Genomic DNA, 18,592 nt, shown 5'->3' on the forward strand with positions numbered 1-18,592 from the left:
AGGGAGGGAGGGAGGGAGGGAGGGAGGTAGAGAGGGAAGGAGGCAGGCAGAGGGCTTCAGCTGAGGCTTAATGGAAGTCAGACATGCTTATAACTTAAAAAGAGAGAGATAGAACTGGGGCTCAGTATGTGCAATACCTTATAAAACACACACACACACACACACACAGAGAGACAGACAGACAGACAGAGAGAGAGAGAGAGAGAGAGAGAGAGAGAGAGAGACAGAGACAGAGACAGAGACAGAGACAGAGAAAATCAAAAAAACTGGGTTCTGTATCTATTATTTGCCAGATTGTTTGACCTATTTAAACTTCCATGGACCTTACCTATAAAATGAGGGTCTCAAGAGGCCTCTGTATACCCTTGGTGGAACAATAGAAAATTTGAACTAAAACTCAGATCAAACAGTTGAACACAAATTCCTCCTAAGCAAAGCCACAGCAGTGCACAGCATCCTACTTGGACACTTGAGAACGGCTCCCTCCTTCGGGGCAGCAGAAGTGTGGGAGGCTGACCCAGGCTGCCCTTTCAATGGGTCTCGGTCACCCAGCAACACCCTGGAGACCAGTAAATGCACTTGGCATGTTTATAGGATGCTCCTGTTTTGTCAACAGGATTGGAGCATACAACAGGCTCTTCAGATGGAAAAAAAAAATAATACAACAGCTGGATGTGATCAAACTCCAACTGCCTATCCCCGGAATGAGACACAGAAACCAAGAAGCCGGTTAAACAGTCAACAGGCTTTGGCAGGACTTGAGCGTGGTGTGGCTGACTAGCTGGGTGGGGAAGCTGAGGGAGGGACCAAAGATCCCTGGCTACAAACAACTAAAACTTACAGTCTGGTCACGTGGATATACACACAGTATCTTCTACTGTCGTATCGCCACTGACAGCTGCAAGTCATATACACAGGAAGGCAAAACTGTATGGTGTGCTGGTTCTCAACCTTGGATGCTGCCCAATCCACTTGGGAGCTTTAAAAACTCCCAGAGCCCAGACCGCACCCCAGAACTGCTTGGGGTCTCAGATATTAAAATAAAACCAATGAAAAAAAATCCCAGCCAAGTTTGAAACAGGCAGATGTGCTAGCACATACCTGTAACCTTAGTACTTGGGAGGCAGGGGATTGCAAATTAATGGCCAGCCTGGGCTACAGAGTAAGTTTCAGGCCAATGGTTACAAAGAGAGATCACACCTCAAGACAAAATTCTATGGGCAAAAAGGAGTTTGGAGTCATAAAATCTGAAAGGTAGTAGTGTATTCTGCTATCAGTTAGCTGTAGAGCTGTAAGAAGATTCACTGTCTTGGAGAGGTCATGCATTATCTAGATAGGAAGATAATGGAATCTACCTTTTGAAAACCTGGAGACTAGAGAGGTTTATAAGCCAGAGCAATAAGTAACTGACTAGTGACAAATGCTTATTAAATGGTAATATACTCATTGTCACTAAAACGGCTGTTTTACTTGGATTAACTCTATACTATATAACAATACACAGGAAAAAAATGAGAACACAGATCTGTCCTCAAGGGTTTTTCTTGGTTATTATTAAGAGGAATGAAGAGGAGCAGAAGTGCAGAAAGTGGAAGGGTGAGAAAACCAGAGAAAGTTAGTCCATAAAAGCAGTCAGAAGAAGCTGACATAATCTGCAAGGATCTCATGAAGGAAATCAGGCTACAGTTCTAGAATGGACCACAAATCAACCACCCCTAGAATTCAGTGGGGTGAGGATAGTCCCTCTCACAATGGCAGACACCCACAAATCCTGTCCTCATGGGGCTATATACACAGTAAATTCTCAACATATATCCATGAACAAAGAGACAGAGAGAACAAATTCCACAAAGCCCCAGATCTGAGGAGTAGGAGGAAAACAAGAGAGGTGGGAAAAGAAATGGCACAGAGACAGAGTAGAGTGGTTTTGTTCTTGCTGGTGTCTGTCTTCATTATGCAGCTAGCTGGGTAGGGGAAGGAAAATAATGGACCAAGCCAGATGACTAAAACAGCTATTCTTCTTGAGTGAAGACACTGGATGGATGGATGGATGGATGGATGGATGGATGGATGGATGGATGGATGGATGGGTATATGGATGGGGATATAAATGAGTGGGTAGATGAAAGGATGGATGGACAGATAGATGGATGGGTAGTGGGTGGGTGGGTAGGTGAATAGGTGAATAAACAGATAAGTGAGTATATGGGCATATAGACAATGAATAGATGGATGGATGGGTTGGTGGGTGGGTGGATAGATGAAAGAATGGATGGATGGACAGATGGGTGTATAAACAGATGAGTAGATTGATGGATGGGTGTATAGACGGATGAGCAGATGGATGGATGGATGGGTGTATAGACAGATGGATGAGCAGATGGATGGATGGGTGTATAGACAGATGGATGAGCAGATGGATGGATGGGTGTATAGACAGATGGATGAGCAGATGGATGGGTGGGTGTATAGCAGATGGATGAGCAGATGGATGGGTGGGTGGATGGATACTAATGCATGAATGTACAATGAGCTGATGTGACCTAGGAACTGGCCAGGTTTGCAGAGGTAAAATGCATCCTGTAGTGGGAAGAGAGAAGACAATCAGGACATGAAAGTGAAACAAATGGGGTCAAGATGGCTAGAGTGTCCCCAAGCCTACTTGGTTTCATCAGCCTAAGGGAAGAGGTACATCTGGGAGGCAGCGGCTGGAAGCTCAGCAAAAATAAAGCAGAGGGAGGCCGAGTCAAATGATGACACCCAGCCTCACAGGCTCACACAACACAACCCCAACTATTAGGGAGGCTGAAATAGGAGGTCAAGATCTTCTTGGCCCACAATATGAGTTCAACGCAAGCCTGGGCAACCCAGTGAGAGACATCCTGCCTCAAAATAAAAATCTGAAAAGGCTGTGGTTGTGTCTCAGTAGTCAGAGCTCTTAGTAGGCATGAAGCTGTGAGTTCCATTCCCAGTACCAGAATAAGTAAGTAAACAAACCAGCAAACAACAACACTGACAGTAGCATCCACCTCCCCAGGTTGACAGCGAGGGCTGAGTGAGCAATGTCTGTGCACGCTGGGGAAATTCCTGTGCTGAGTGACACGCTCCTTGAAGAACTGCTAATCTGATCCTGCTCAGGGACGCTGCCCTCATTAGCTGAGTTGCTGTGTTCAGAATAGACACAGAGAGAAGGGACTTTGCCAAGAACACTGGGGGGTCAAATTCACAGCTGGAAAGATGTGTCTGTGTGTGCACATGTGTGTGCACACAGATTTATGCATCTATTATGCATTTGCCTGGATGAGTTCCCAGGTGGGATAGAACTATTCTTCCTTTTCTTTTTTCCTCTGCCAATACTGTCTACAAGAAAGGGCCAAGACTCACTCAAGAGTCTATTCAGAACTTCATGAAAAAATGAGTAAAAGCCAAGCCCGATGGCACAGGCCTGTTATAACCTAGCTATCTGGGGCTCTGGGGCAGCATCAGCAACTTAACAACTCTTTGTTGCACAAAGAAAAAGGGGAAAATGGGCAGGGGCTATAGCTCAGGGGTAGAACATTCTACCATGCAGAAGCCCCAATTCAATCCTTGGTACTACACAAAAGGAAGGAGAGAGAGAAGGAAGATGCAAAGGGAGGGGAAAAAAGAAAAAAGGAACCTAACATTTTATAGAGAACCAACAAGAAGGATCACATTGTCTGGCAACTGCAAGGCCAGACACAAGTAGCAACACAGCAGGCATTCTAGAGAAGACAAAGGACAATTGCTGGGACAGACACTGTCACTCAATCATCTAACTCTAACCAAATGAGTTGACACAGATGGGCTTTTATTATCTGTGGAGTATGTGGTTGGGGAAAATGTTCCCTGAAAAATTATTTTCCATGTTATCTGAGAGGAACACATGGTCCAAGAGATCCAGCACTGCAGATAGATATCAGAAAGGCTGGGCTCAAATACTGGCTCTGCCCCCCACCACCTCTGTGACTATGAACCTTACTTGGCTCCTTTCCTTGGTCTCTCTTGGCCTCAGTTTTCTTGGACCTCAAATGGAGCTGGGGCCAACAAGACGGCTTAGCTGGGAAAGCAGCTGCCACCAAATCTCAATGCCCGGGACCCACACGGGGTGACGTTCACACGTTACCCTTCACACCCCACCCCAACACAGACAAAACAAATAAGTAAAATATAAAAAAAAATGTTTTAAAAATAAAATGGAACTAATAACATTCATAGGTTGGTGTGGGAAGCAAAGATTACAAATGGGAACTTGACAGTGGGGCTGGGAAGGTGGCTCACTCAGTAAAATACCTACTGGGCAAGCGCAAGAAACTGAACTCTTGCCCCAACACCCATGTGAAAAGTCATGCACCATGAAGCATGGCTGCAATCACAGTGCTGGGGAGGTGGAGACAGCCCATACCTGAGGCTTGCTGGCCGGTTGGTATATCCAGATCAGCGAGCTCCAGGTTCAGTGAGAGAGCCTAAATCCCTAAGTGACCACTGACCTAAAATGTACACACACACACACACTCATGCAAGATCAAGAGCTGACACGCTTGGAGAGAAGGTGTGATAACAGTCACAAAATGTGACAGAAAGCCGTATGCAACAAAAGACCAAGTGAGTTCTCTCGGCGCAACCCCTTCAACATGGACCACAGTACCTGAGCGGCTGAGCCTAGCTCCCTGATGGGCCTGAGAGGCAAACAGCAGCCTACCACATCCCTGTCCCTGGGGCTCTGTGCACTGTGAAGCAGGGCAAAGGGGAGGAGAACGGGAAAACAAGAGGTTGGCGTCTAAAAGGAACAAACAGATGAGATGCCTCTGTGGGATGGTAAAGAGTGAGACACAATTCCGGGTTTCTTGCTGTTCATCTGGGTCAGGCCTCTGTGCCCGAGCTAAGGAAACCTACCACAGGCAGAAAGAGGCTGGTGGTAAAGAGAAGCCCTAGCCCTGGGGGTCTTCCTGGCCAATGAAGTGTTCCCTCCCTTCTCTACTGCCTGCCTGCTGGAACCCAGGCTTGGGAGTGGAGGAGGAGAGAGAAGGAGGAGGGCGGGAGGCAGCAGAGGAAGGCGGAGGAGGGAAGTCCTGGCACCCATCACCGAGGTTACTCTCGGTCAGTGCCCTCTCCAAGCCCCAGCTTAAGTTTCAAGATCTCTGCAGTCTTGTGTTCTCCACAAAAAGGAACCACAACAATCAGCAGCTTGAGAAGTGGGTGGAGGAAGCAAAAGAGGAAAAGGAGAAGTAGAGAAAGACACAACAGCATCCCTGGCCTGCAGTCTTCTTAAGTGGAACCCCTGGGGTGGCGGCAGGGTCAGATAGTGGCAGCCCTGCTCTGCCAAATGGGTAAAGACTTGAACTGGGGGGTGGAGGAGACTGATGGCATTCTTGCGGTTTTACTTAGGCCTATTTGGTAAGTCTTATAAACAAGACTGAAATATTTTCAGCTGCAAAGGGCCTGGACACATCGCACCTGTTTTTCAGTTGGTTACTTGGCTCCTTTGTGGAGGTCAAAGTCTTGTGCAGCCAAGGCTGGTTTTGAGCTCCTCACTCCCCTGCTTCTGCCTCCCAAGTCCTGGCATTTACAGACATACTACCATGCCCAGCTTTCAGGGATCAGTTTCTTGGGTTTCTTTTGGGATGCAGGGCTGTGCTTTCTTCAGGGTGAGATGTCTCCAGAAGGCTTTGTGGGATACTCTAGAGAAGGAGGGGCAGCTGGATAGCTATACCCTGGGGTAACTGTTAGTGTGAACAAAGGTGGGGCAGATTGTGGGGTGCACCTGCCTTGAGATCTCCCTGCTAATCATGGGGCCCTGAAGAAGTTTCTGTTTCTACAGTGAAGGCTTTCTGAAGAATTCAAGAAACTTCAGAAAGCTCAACTTTCTGAAACTTTGGAATCTAATGAACTGTATCACATCACAATTCCAGAATGTTCCAGTTCTATGGACTTTGGAAGTCATTTTTCAGGTCTTCTGAGCCTCTGTATTTTGTAAGCAGAGGTCTACCTTCCAGTGTGAGTCAAGCAAGCACTAATGGCACTAAGCATGTGTCATAAATAATGCACAAGAAAACACAAATTGGAGCGTAAGTACATTCAAAATACATGTTGATAAAACGGTCCTGGCGATTAGGTCTACAGCTGCCAAAGGACCTGACTATTCATGGCTACACACCCTGAACTCTCTGGGGGCAAACAACAGCAATCTTCTCTCTGGACCAACAAAGCAACAAAGCTTTAGATACCTTGTGTTGTTTAAATTATTTGGTGAAAACAAGTAAGTGTGCATTAGTAATTGTCTACTGTGCCAAAATGGCAGTGCTAAGTTCAAAGGAATAAAACCATTCAGTGTGTCCCAAAAGCAGGAACAAAAGAGATGTTACACGATGTAATCCCTGCCCTTGCCATCTAAGAGGAGACAGGAACAGAATAAGAGAGCAGAGCGGACCTGTCTGCTATTCAGGAATCAGACAAGATTGAGATCACAGTTAGAAGGGGGCACCGTTCCCTAGACCCATGCATTACGACAGTAGTTCTCCGGAAAGGATAAGAATGCTGGGAAATTAGAGGCCTACAAGGTAAAGCAATCATCAGAGCAGAGTCTGCTTAGATGGCATTATACCTGTTATTGAAGACACACACGACACACATAGATACAAGCAAACACTCATATACAGAAAAAGTCAGAATAATAATTTATTAATATATCTATGTCCCTTCTATCAGGTTAGAGTAAAGAAAGAGATTTCCCCTCCAGAAGAGGGCATCCCACCCACTCTTCTGGAGAGAGAATGACACTGCCACATCCAAACCTCGGACTTCCAGGCTCTTTAGAAACAATTTCTATTGTGTAAATGTACTGAGTCATGGGTATTTTCTTACGGTAGCTAGAATGGACTAAACCAATATGCTTGTCTTGCTGACAAGAAGGAAGTGGGAGAAGCTGCTAGAAGCCACTGAAATGAGGACTTGTGTCGTCTAGTAAGTGTCTGAATGGTAGCAAGGAGCCAGTGGTTCTCACTGGTCAGCAGGTGGTGACCACATGCAGGCTGGCTGAGAGAACCCAGAAAGAAAGGTAATGTGAGTTGCTAACACTGGCCCAAAGGACTTCTGAGCCTAAGGAGAAACAAGAAACAGGAAGCCAACACGAAAAACAGCTGATAAGAAAATACTTCCTAGGGAGCCTTTTGTGACTCGCAGAGGGGTGCACAGCGCTGAGAGCTTGCTTGGAAGATAGAAGGAGAGAGAAGAGAAAAGTCAAAACCACAGGAAAGACTGAATGGGACAGAATGGACAGAGGTGGGGAGGTCTGGGGAGGGGAGAGTTTAAGCCATCCAGTTATAAGGCATGACCTGTCTCTAAATGATTAAAACCAGACACTAAAGGATGCAGGACTAGAATCAGTTCGTGGGGACTTGAAAAACCCAGGGAACAGGGGTTGGGGAGGTAGTTCAGGAGAGACACTGGAGACAGAGGACATGATCCCCCAGAGCAAGCTGGGTAGGTAAGTTAGCCAAATGGTTGAGTCCTGGGTTTAAATAAGAGAACATGATTCGGTCTATAAGCAAGGAAGACCCTTGGTATCAATTTCTGGCCTCCATATTCATACACACGGAGAGAAAACAGATGGAAAGACAGAGAGAGATAGGCAGAGAGATAGAGACAATGGAAAAGCAGAGACAAAGAGACAGGCCAAGATAGACAGACCAGCAAACAAGAGAAGAAAAGGAAGATGAACACATGGCAGGCACTGAGGTGGGATTCTTTCCAGGCGGGTTTCGGGAGAAATTGTCTGATTTCTTCTAATGTCTAAAATTAATAAACTTACCAGGACGCGGTGGCACTCTGAGGCAGGAAACACTGCGCTGTATTGACAAAGCCTCAGACACATTATACAGATCAATTTCCAGAACCTCTAAAGCCGGCTTCTGAGAAAGGTACTATAGTTACCCTCATTTTTCCAAACCAGGAAATAGACGGGAGCAGGGAGTAGCTGGCTCAAGGTCACAGGACAAGCCAGAGGCGAGCTTAAAACCCAACAACTCTTGATTTCATAACTCCACTTCTCTCCATGCTACTGGCAGCTACAGGAATCGTTTGACTTTCCAAAATCAAGAGCTGGCAATGGCACCCACACTTCCCCGCGTTGGAGTGCGGCAGCCCGGCATCATGGTACGGTAGAAAGATGTGGAACTTCAAGTTTCAGAGACCTGGACCCAAGTTATGACCCTGTGGCACTGAGCAATAGATGCAACCTTTTTAGACTCAGTTTTCTTATCCATAAAATGGGGACGGTACTGATCAGCGAATGCCGCTTCAAAGAACCAAATTCAACAGTCCGCTCAAAATGCAAACTTCCCACTGACAAACATACACATCAATGCTCACCGAAGCTCTGGACGTCCAACAGCTGAGGAAGAGACGGAATATTTTTCAGCCATAAAGAACAAAGCTATGGATTTTGGAGAAAATGGAAACAACCGGAGATAATCACATTACTCTAAGTTAGTCTCAGAAAAACAGATATCCTATGTTTTCTCTCACTTGGGTCCTAGATCTCATATAGAGACCTAGAGCCACTTATGTATGACATGAAGGTAGAAGCAGAATGAATGGTTTAGGAAAACAAGGTGAACTACTGAGAGGGAAGGGTTGAAAATGAAAGGGTAAGGGAGGAGTATCTTCAACCTACACTTCACACCTATGTGACTGCACCCTTACACGACACAGCACCAAACATACAATGCAGACGTCTATACCTATGTGAGCATATCCTTGCATGATACGAGATGAAACATACAATGCATACCCGCATATACCCTTATACGCCATGGGACCAAATATACAATACCTATTCATGGTAGTCCACCCTGATATAACACAGCACCAAGCACGCCAAGTGTACCTTTGTGAGTGTATCCCTGTCTGACATGAGGCCACGTGTAGTGAATGTATACCATGCATTCAAATCTTTCAATGCAAGATGTCATCACGACCACGTACGACCTTGTCTGTAGACAGAGTCAATTTAACATGGGCTTTCAGTGCCTCCATGCAACAGAGGCAGGAGGGGTAGAAGCACGGAGTTTCCAATGAGACACAAAGCCTTTGCTGGAGCTGCTCCTTACCACCCACAGGGTAAACAAATCTCATGCGGGAAAGGCAGGAGACCGACAGCGCTGCTGTTTGATGGTCACAATTCAAGCTTTTTAAAAAGCAGCCTCATATTGTGGGGTCCGTGGCATTCAGTAATTGAACGCAATTGTGTTTTCTATGCCTGTCTGGGTAAAGCTGACCTTTGGTTCAATTTAGCTCAAGCAATATTTCAACACTGCACTAGAGCTCTGCGTCCCGAGTACTGCTCAGCTGGAGCCAGGCCTCTGCCCTGGATGGCAACCCCACAGACTGGGCTCTGGGACACGGCGTAGCTGTGACAGGTCTGGGGAGATGTTCGTGGAGGGAGAAAAGTTTCAAACGATGAAGCCCCAAAGCCTCAGATCAAAACTTTAGACAAGCACACACAGGAGGTGAACCACAACCACCTGAAGATTTTACAGGCTTTCCATTTTGATGACATGCGGACACGTCATCGGGTCTCCCAATAAGATGACACACAGGCGTCAGACATGAGGACAGAAAGCCAGACATTTGGGGCTATAACCCCGACTTGAGCAACGACCCCAATCAAACAAAAGGCAGAACTTCAGGCAAAAAGGAGAAGTGGTGGTGAGTCAACAGATGGTCTTCAGAGATAGACCTGGGGGAAATGCCCCCTGGTGCCTGTGACACAGGAAGCTGGGAAGTAATGGCAATCTGGAATGCATCTCAACAGCCTTCTCATCCTTCCCCACCCAAGTCTGTCTGTACCCCTGCACACAGGGACCTCAAGAGCCGCCAGGGTGCCGAGGGCAGCTCTCTCTAGGATGTGACAGCAAGAAAGTATGAAAGAATGAGTCTAGTCTTGTCACCTGTTGCCAACGGGGGTTTCTCAGGCAAGGTACTTGGCCTCTCTGGGTTTCAAAGAGAGATGCCCTCCCTCCCGTGATAACTGCTACGACACAGTGAATGAGAGAAGAGATCTGCCACCTACTGGGTATCATCAGGTCACTATGGAAAGGCCTTGTTCACATATCATCAGGTCTCTATGGAAAGGCCTTGTTCTCATTGGCTACCTCCTGGGTATCATCAGGTCTCTATGGAAAGGCCTTGTTCTTATTGGCTCCTTTTATTGCTGCACAATCCCTAAGGAGGTGATGCTATTGTTATCCCATTTTGAGGAAAGTGAGGCACAGGAGCGGTAAATATTAGGCATGGGTACAAATGAGCAGCAGCAGAGGCGGGACTTGAACCCAGCTACTCTGACTGTTCAGCTCAGGAAATATTTAAAAATTGTTCATTGTTCATCAACAGCTATCCTTAAATTCCTGCCTCAGCCAACTTCCGTGCCAAGTTCCCACAACCATTCTGCCCTCTGGAGATTACCTCCTTTTAACTTTCAAAGATTAACGCAGAATCAAAGATCCATATTGGAGTTGTCAGTATCACCAGACAGGCAAAAACGGGATAGTGATTTCCCGCAAGCAAAGTCCAGCATGGCTTGCAGACAGAAATTCACAGACGTATTGGTCCAAGCCACAATGGAAAGACCAAACCAACTTTGTATTATGAACAGATGAAAATGGCAGCCATGCTATTACCTCAACATGACACCTAGCTGAAGGGACAGAGACAAGGAGACTTAACTCAGGACGATGACATGCACTACACTGCCCTGGATCTCCTTCGGCCTCAGTAACCTGGAGACATTTCCATCCAGTACAGTGCCAGCATGCCCAAGATTCACCCTGGCAATGTTTATAGCAGCTTCAAGGGCTTCTGTATCCTGGAGAGAACACATCTGAAAAGCCCCCGAATCAGAGATGGGACAGGAAGAAGGGCTGTGAGCTGTCATTATTGTCTTCACCAATAGAAGACAAAGCAAACAAAAGGCCACAGCAGACAGCCCTGTGGAGTGGACAGTGCCCAACTTGAAAGAGCACAGTTCTCAGGGACAGTGTCACTCCCAAGGACCGTGGCGTGCATGCGCACACAGGTAGAGTTTTGAGATCATCCCTCAGCTGCCAGCTACCTATCCTGGACCAAACACAAAAGACCAGAAAATAGTCTTCTGCAGTCCATAAAGTAGCCTCTGGACTTCTATACTTAAAGCATGCCAGTGTGGCTATAAATTGGGACAGGGCCAGACACCTAGAGAGCTAAGAGCTAGGATCTTGGCTGGGTCCCATGCACCCAAGAGATCAGCTGGCCAGCATTCAGCCACACCATGGAACTGATAGCCCGAGCCACACCACTTGGATCATGCACAGATGTAAAGAATGCAGAACTTCTACCGAACCCATACAAGTCAGATTGTCCCTAGACCAGCATAAACACCAGTGAGACTTTGGGAGCCCCTGTGGACTTCACTGGACAAGGGGTTAGCTAATTGTGGGAAAATGGTATGTGTGTGTTTTGTTGTGGGGGTTCCCCTTAGGCTGTGAGGATGGTCTACCCTGAAACGGTCCCACAAGCCTCAGCCCACAGAATAAATAAGCACTTCCTAATTCCATGCCTCATAAGGAGCCCTGACCTGTCACAGAAACTTGCATCCACTGTGAATGGGACAAGGAGCTGCATTGGGAAAAAGGTGGAGACCCGAGCAGACAAGCCCGGTGGGAAGCAGCTTTGAACGTGTTTGTTTGTTATTATTACTGTGTAAACCATCTTAAGGAGCTAAAAACTAAAAGGCAGAGCAGTAAGGGTACTGCCCACAACAAAAAGCCATCACCTTCTTCCCTAGCCCTGTCCTAACTACTGGCAACTGACCACTGGGAAGGGCTTCGTTGGGCCCCCTCACCATTCTTAGACAAGGGGCCATTGAGACCTGACCCGAGAGAAGCAGATGCAGTAAGTAAGGCTGAAGGACAGAGCCTAGAGAGGAGGCTAAGGGTAGAGAGGGCTTCTTGTGGGTGGGGGCCTCCTCCTCCATCCGAGTGCCTGGAACTCACACAATACAGGCTATGTTTTTGTTTAAGAATCTAACCTTTGCAGATTTTACGAAAACATTATTGGGGAGTACACACATTGCTAAGACGCCCTGGGGGCTCAGAAGAGGGCCGACCTTGAACGTGAAAAGCTACCTTTCCAGTGTATGTCATACCTCTGGATTCAGGTTTGCCCTTCCAGTGAAATTGGGGGGGGGCACACTTTGTGAAAGAAAATCAAGACAGACTTGGTGTCAGTTTTGAGCCTTGTGTGTGTGTGTGTGTGGGGGTTCTGGTTTACACAAGGGAAGTGGATCTACAGTTGCCTGTGTGGGCCCCCGATGTCCTCCAGAGGAATTTCACTTAACAATATGACTTGAGGAGAAAGGGCCGGGATCAGAGCTGGCTGCTCTCACTTCAGTCTCTAAGGATACACTCGGGGTTACTATGCATCCCTGATGTACTGCTGTTCAGAGCAGAACCCCCAACATAGCCTAATCCTGCCCTGAACGGCTACAGCCTAGTAACCCACACCACCACACGTGTCCCCACCCATGAACCGAAAAACCATGAACAGATGAAGATGAAGCCTCTTCAAGTCATTGAACCAAATCTCAAACGTTAGACAATGAAAGTAAAGGTCCAGAAAAGGTAAATAAGTTGGCAAAGGCCAAACACCCTGGAATACAGGGGAAGTAGAGTATTTCTGACTTACTGTGTATTACCCTCTAGGCTCATGTTCACTGGTGGAAACCCACAGAAAGGACATCACTGAACACTCTGTGACCCAGGGGAGCTAGTGTCCAACCTCTAGCAAGTGGAGTACCAACAAGAATCAAAGGTCACAGCTCGGGAGAGTGAGAAGCTGAATCTGTCACCCGAAGTCTCAAGTCTTTCTCCTGCACCAGCAAAGTCCGACCTTCAGTCTTTAACAATCTGCTCTCCAGAATTTCCCCACAGCCACATGAGACAATGCCTTCCTTAAGTCATCGTTTCTTTCTTAATACCCACTTAAGCAATAATGCTCATGAATCTGCAATTTGATGTGGGTCAGAATTAAGAACTGTCATTTGCGTAGGATGTCACTTGCATGACTGTGTAAACTGGAAGTCACCTTCACTTTCAGTATCAGATTCCCCCTAGGAAGACCCCCACCCACCCCATTGTAGCACCTACATAAACGTGGTGGGCACAGGGCTGAAAAACTGAAGCAGTCAGCCCCACGAATCTACACGCAAACCAATGTGGTAGCCCAGGAAACTCTGAGACAGACATGAGTGTTTGAGTAGACTCCCATGTCTACAGAGTCCCTATAGGCAGGCCAATGGCTTTAGCAGAGGTAAGCCAAGGAAAGAAAAAGATGAAGTCTCCAAATGGACTCAAAAGCAGGACCCAGCAGTTGCAGCGATGATCACATAGACAAATAGCTCTCTAAGATCCTAAGAAGAACTTTCCAAAGGTATTGGCCACCTCTAAGGGACCAATCCCAGCCTCCAGCCTTGTTCTCATAGTGATCAATGTCTGGAATATCAAAAAGAGAGTCACTGAACCCATAGAAGACAGACAGCAACAAGTAGCAGCTGTATAATCATAGCAGAATCAGAGTCTGAAGGGGTTAGAGTAAGACGAGAGAGCAGAGGAGATTTAACGATGTATGTTGGAAGAGATGGACATGTCCCCTTTAGCTCAGAGAGCCAGCGGTAGAATTAGGGAAAAGAGAACAAGTCACTTGCAGTTCTGTGTGTTCATAAGATCTGCAGTTTGAGTTGGCTACACAAGGACTATGAGTCAACAGGATGACAAGAACATCAAAAGCCTCATGCAATCTCAGACTGCACAGAGAGAAATACGACACTCGAACAGGCAAAAGTCCCTTTCTCCTCTATGCTAAAATTCTTTTGTAATTTCTGGTAAACTTCAGGAATGACACAAACACCCTGAGACGCAACCAGCAGAAATTGGAAGGAAAAGCATTGCGTAAGAGGGTTGGAGGATAGTTAGACCAGAAAAATAAAAGACTTCAGGAAGAGACACAAGAACGGTTCTCAGAGTTTTGAGGGCCACAGAATTAGACTAATTCCCTAGAAGGTTCAGCATGGTGGCAAACTTCCCCACAGTTTGGGCTATCAATGCCCAAAATGAGTTACCTCACCAGAGGTGGAAATAAAAGGATGGTACAGATAGATCTCTTGGTAGCAAATAACAGTGACATCCCCAGCTTCCAATTCAGACTAATAGGGTTTTTTTCAAAAATCAGCAAAAGGTGACCACTTCCTAGAGAAGGAAGAAGCATTTCTCAGTAGTTCCCCTGCAACTGGGGCCTGGCTTTCCGTTGCAGGATAAACAAAGAAAAATGACAGAAACTCAAGAACCAGCAGCGGCTGACAATGTAGCTCAGTGTGGCTCAGTGCTTGCCTAACCTGTACAAGTTCCTGGGTTTGATCCCCCGCACATGAAAACATACTGAAACAAAGCAAAACCAGCTGCAGGGCAAAGGGGAAACTAAACACCGGGAGACAGCTTCCTTCTAAAGGCTGTGCACACACTTGTGGTTTCTTTCCTCCACCCTACTTCACAACACCGGCTGAAGAAAAGCACCCTCCTCTCTAAGGCAGCCTACACTAAGAACCAGAAACTCTGCCAGTCCACTTTGCCAGCCCCGCAAGTTAAGAAGCAGAAGAACAGGTCAGATGGTCAGAAATGCAACAATGCCATGTGAGGATGGTACTGACTTCTGCTTATTAAGTGTCACCTACGTGCCAAAATTTGTGTTAGTCAGACTTTACATCTTAGGTATTATTGCATTGATGATATAATAATATATCTCTATACTATATATAATAATGTAATCTTATTATATATAACCAGGAAGATAGGTCTCAGAAAGGTTAAATATTTTGTCTGGTCTTGAAAATAATCCAAGGGAGGCTAGAGAGATGGTTTAGCAGTTCTGAGCACTGGATGCCCTTACAGAGGGCCCAGGTTCTATTCCCTGCATCCACATGGCAGCTTGCTATCTGAACTCCAGTTCCAGGGGATTTAATACCCTCTTCTGGTCTCATGAACATCAGAGACATACACAATGTACATACAAACATTCAGGTAAATCACCCATACACATAAACCAAAATAAACCAACCTTAAAATACTCTTTAGGGAAATAATCAAGGCTCATAGTCCCTAGATGTTTCTTAAGCATTAAATACTGTTTTAACCCTGCATGGGTCTCTTACTGTACCCCTTGTTAGATAAGAGGAGATAACCCTCAGGGACCAGGGGTTATTCTCAAAGTCACACAGCAGGGTACACCAGTACTTCCCATGTGTGTGGCACTGTCTCCTGGTGGCAGAAGAAATAACAGTTCTGTTGCATGACAACCTAACAGGGACGGCCCTCCACGATGGAAAAGCCTGGCCTTGAGCAGAGGCCTCCATGGTGAGAAAAAAAAAACAAAAAAACTCAGACGATCTGGCCACACAGTCAGGAACAGTCCAGGTGCAAGCACCTCACTGGTGACTCGGACCAGAGCATGCCCACGCCGCTCTGTACTGAAACCATACCCCCCCTCTATGCCACTCCGATCAGCTCTGACCTGAGTGTGTGTGGAGGGGTGGTGTGTGTATGTGCGTGCAATGCTTTCACAGGCCAGAAGCCACCAGAATCCCTGGAGCTAGAGTTATAGGCAGTTGTGAGTCCCCCAAAGTGGGGGCTGGGAACTGAACTTGGGTCCTCTGGAAAGGCACCATGCACTGGTCACTTCTGAGCTCTCCAGCCCTCACAATGCATCTTCTCCTGCCCGAGGAAATCACAGTTCTGTGTCCTCACGAACAAGCACCCACCCAATCCTCCAAAACATTAACATTTTACATCATTTCTTCTCATGCCAAATGGATCACAAACTGGGAGAGGGGCCTTTCGAGAAAGGTTAGGCCAATCCATTCCCTCCTCAACTGTCAAACTGGGTAAAAAGGACTTTCTTGGAGCGGTGGCCACCGTCGGCCCATGATGGAAGAAATATCTCACCACTGACAGTTTAGAACAGCAACACATGGTAACAAGAAAAAGACCAGCACCCTGAAGGCTCCCCGGTGGCTTCTCAATCCTCACTGTACACAACATTTTCTGCACCAGTGACCATCAAACATGCCCCACCCCCTTGACAGGCAACTGCCCATCTGCTGCCAAGGTCTTGGTCAGCAAACTGTATGTTCCTCAGGCACTTCCTCAGTGGCATTCCCGGGAACTAACTGCCTGGGCACTTAGCGAATGTGAGGTAAAGACTTCACTGTTTCAAGACGGGAACTCAAATGCCTGTCAGAATAACCCAAACGGCTACCGTTCTAGCCACGTTGCCTAACTTTTATTTACCCTTATCAAGGCAGAATGCTAACTGCTCTAACACACACAGAAACACCTCAGCTATGAATTCATCTATCCATGGAAATCCTATGGACAACTCAAAAATGCCCCTGGCAGCCAGCTGTGTTCCTGGTGGCCTTAATGGCAAGCCAGTGCCATTTCTGTCTGGGATCGCTGTCCCCAGAATCACTGTCTGCAGCAACTAGCTTTTCTAGTTTTGTTGCCAAGGCTTCCTTCAGAGGAGACTGACCGCACAGCCACTGAAGAAGAAGCCCGCTCTATGGCAGGCAAGCTGGACAACAAGCCCAGGTCACACGGGCAGGAAAATGTCCACTTCCAGATGCATGAACGGGAGGATTTTGCTTACTTGAGCTGGAATGCTTGATCTGCCGTAATGTTCTCAGGACCTTGTGCATGTCCTTAATGCTGGTGTCTTTTTGGCTGTATAAAAGAAGTCTTCGAGCATCTGAGAACAGGCGAGACACACTAGAAAGGGAACAAAATAACACTGAAAAGACCTGATTAGGCCAGCTGCCTCCCTCCCCAACCTAGCTTCCCCTACTACCTAGTGATCATTCCAGCCTCAAGTGTCCACCCATGTGCCCAGTTCTCCCATCAAGGCCAGTGCGTGCACAAAACACACATGTGTGTATATATGCACACGCATGCACACATATACACACACAAAGACTATCTACTGCCCATAATAAACCTAGTGCCTATAGCCCCAAATATGCTTTATGATCCATGAAAATGTTTTCATTGATTCAAAATATAAATTCAAAATAAATATAACAGGGATGTATATACAGTAGTGAATTTACCCTTGATTATATGTATCTGCATACCAATAAATTATAATATTTTTATTATATCTGAAAGTACCCACAAAAGGTCCACAACCTACACACAAACATTATAAATGTGACCCTGCCTGGACCAACTACAGCCCCATCTTCTGCAGCACATCCTACGGTCCCTGATCCATTCTAATTCTGAGACTCTGCACATCTCAGGGAGCTTCACCCTCTTGTTTGGCAAATGTTTATCCCACACAGCATTTGAGCCCAGAACACAGACATTAAGAATGCAGCATCATGCTCTCAGGCAGCTCCCACTCAGGGAGAGAAACATCTGTCAGCAGCAATGACACTGTAGACATCCCTGACATCAGAGCAGTGACCTGAGAGCTGAGGACAGCACACTCCTGCCTGGGCTCTAAGCTGCTGGGGACCAGACCCTTCCAATGCGTGGCCCAGCCTCCTAGAATGGGCCATGTCAGAGGTCCAGTAAATACCTGGAGTGAGTGAATTAGATGGAGTGAGCTTGCTCTGTCTCCCAGAGGCATCAACTCTGAGTAGATAGCCCTGGGCCACATAATCACTGTGGCTCTTAAATCCCATAATCTTAAATCCTGGAGCAAGTCCCCCCTCCTTCATTCATTCTGCAGACTTCTCATGCAAACCCTATTCAAGCAGGAAAGGATAAGGATTAACGGACAAGTCTGGGTAAGAAAACCTGATCTGTTACTTACATGGACTTGTTAAAGTTTCCAACAACACCGGGAGCTTCCCCGGGAGTCGGATAACGGAAGCAAGGGTTGTTGGCATTACAGATAATCCCCTGTACCCATGGAAGGGTTCCTGCGGAAGGCATGGCTTTATTCGGGAAGTGGCCTGTTGAAAACACAGAGAAAATGTTAGTTCTTTGAAGTGATTTTGACACAGCCCTTCGCACACCTGTCTTATTCACCATGTCCCAGAAGACCTGCCTCCTCCGAAGTGACTGGCCCCGAGTTAAGACCAGGACACCAAACAATGGTGACAGTGGTTCTGTTTGGCATCATCTGTAGATTGGGACTCACGACACCAACCTTGGGAAAGTAATGCATGGGGGACATCAGACCATGGACACCAGTGCTTGGTCCCCAGTGACTGGATCTCCACCACTAGCCTCATCTCTAAGAGACGCAGAAGGACCTTGGCAGGGACCTAATGCAGTTCCCTCACACTGAGGCCGATGAAGAACTCAGACTCGCACATGGCTGGGGTAGACACTTCATCACTATGAGCCCAGCTCAAGCCTCCTCCTTCCAGCTGCAGCCTTCATCATCACCATCATCACCTCACTCTGCAGCTGCAGCCTTCATCATCATCATCATCACCTCATCCACAGCTGCAGCCTTCATCATCATTGTCACCTTACTCTGC

At 46.9% G+C, this 18,592-nt stretch overlaps 1 protein-coding gene across 2 annotated transcripts in view; it reads right to left on the reverse strand.

Annotated features, from left to right (window-relative positions):
* Positions 1-18,592, reverse strand: part of Abca1 (ATP binding cassette subfamily A member 1) — a 117,325-nt gene that overhangs the window by 66,767 nt on the left and 31,966 nt on the right. For both annotated transcript variants that reach the window (XM_026786592.1, XM_005362190.3), the window contains exons 4-5: positions 17,917-18,058; positions 16,750-16,868 (exon numbers count right to left, since the gene is read on the reverse strand). In XM_026786592.1, coding sequence (XP_026642393.1) covers positions 16,750-16,868; positions 17,917-18,058 — 261 coding nt within the window. The remainder of the gene's footprint in view (positions 1-16,749; positions 16,869-17,916; positions 18,059-18,592) is intronic.

The sequence above is a fragment of the Microtus ochrogaster genome, linkage group LG5 (genome assembly GCF_000317375.1).
Source record: "Microtus ochrogaster isolate Prairie Vole_2 linkage group LG5, MicOch1.0, whole genome shotgun sequence".
Taxonomy (NCBI): Eukaryota; Metazoa; Chordata; class Mammalia; order Rodentia; family Cricetidae; genus Microtus; species Microtus ochrogaster.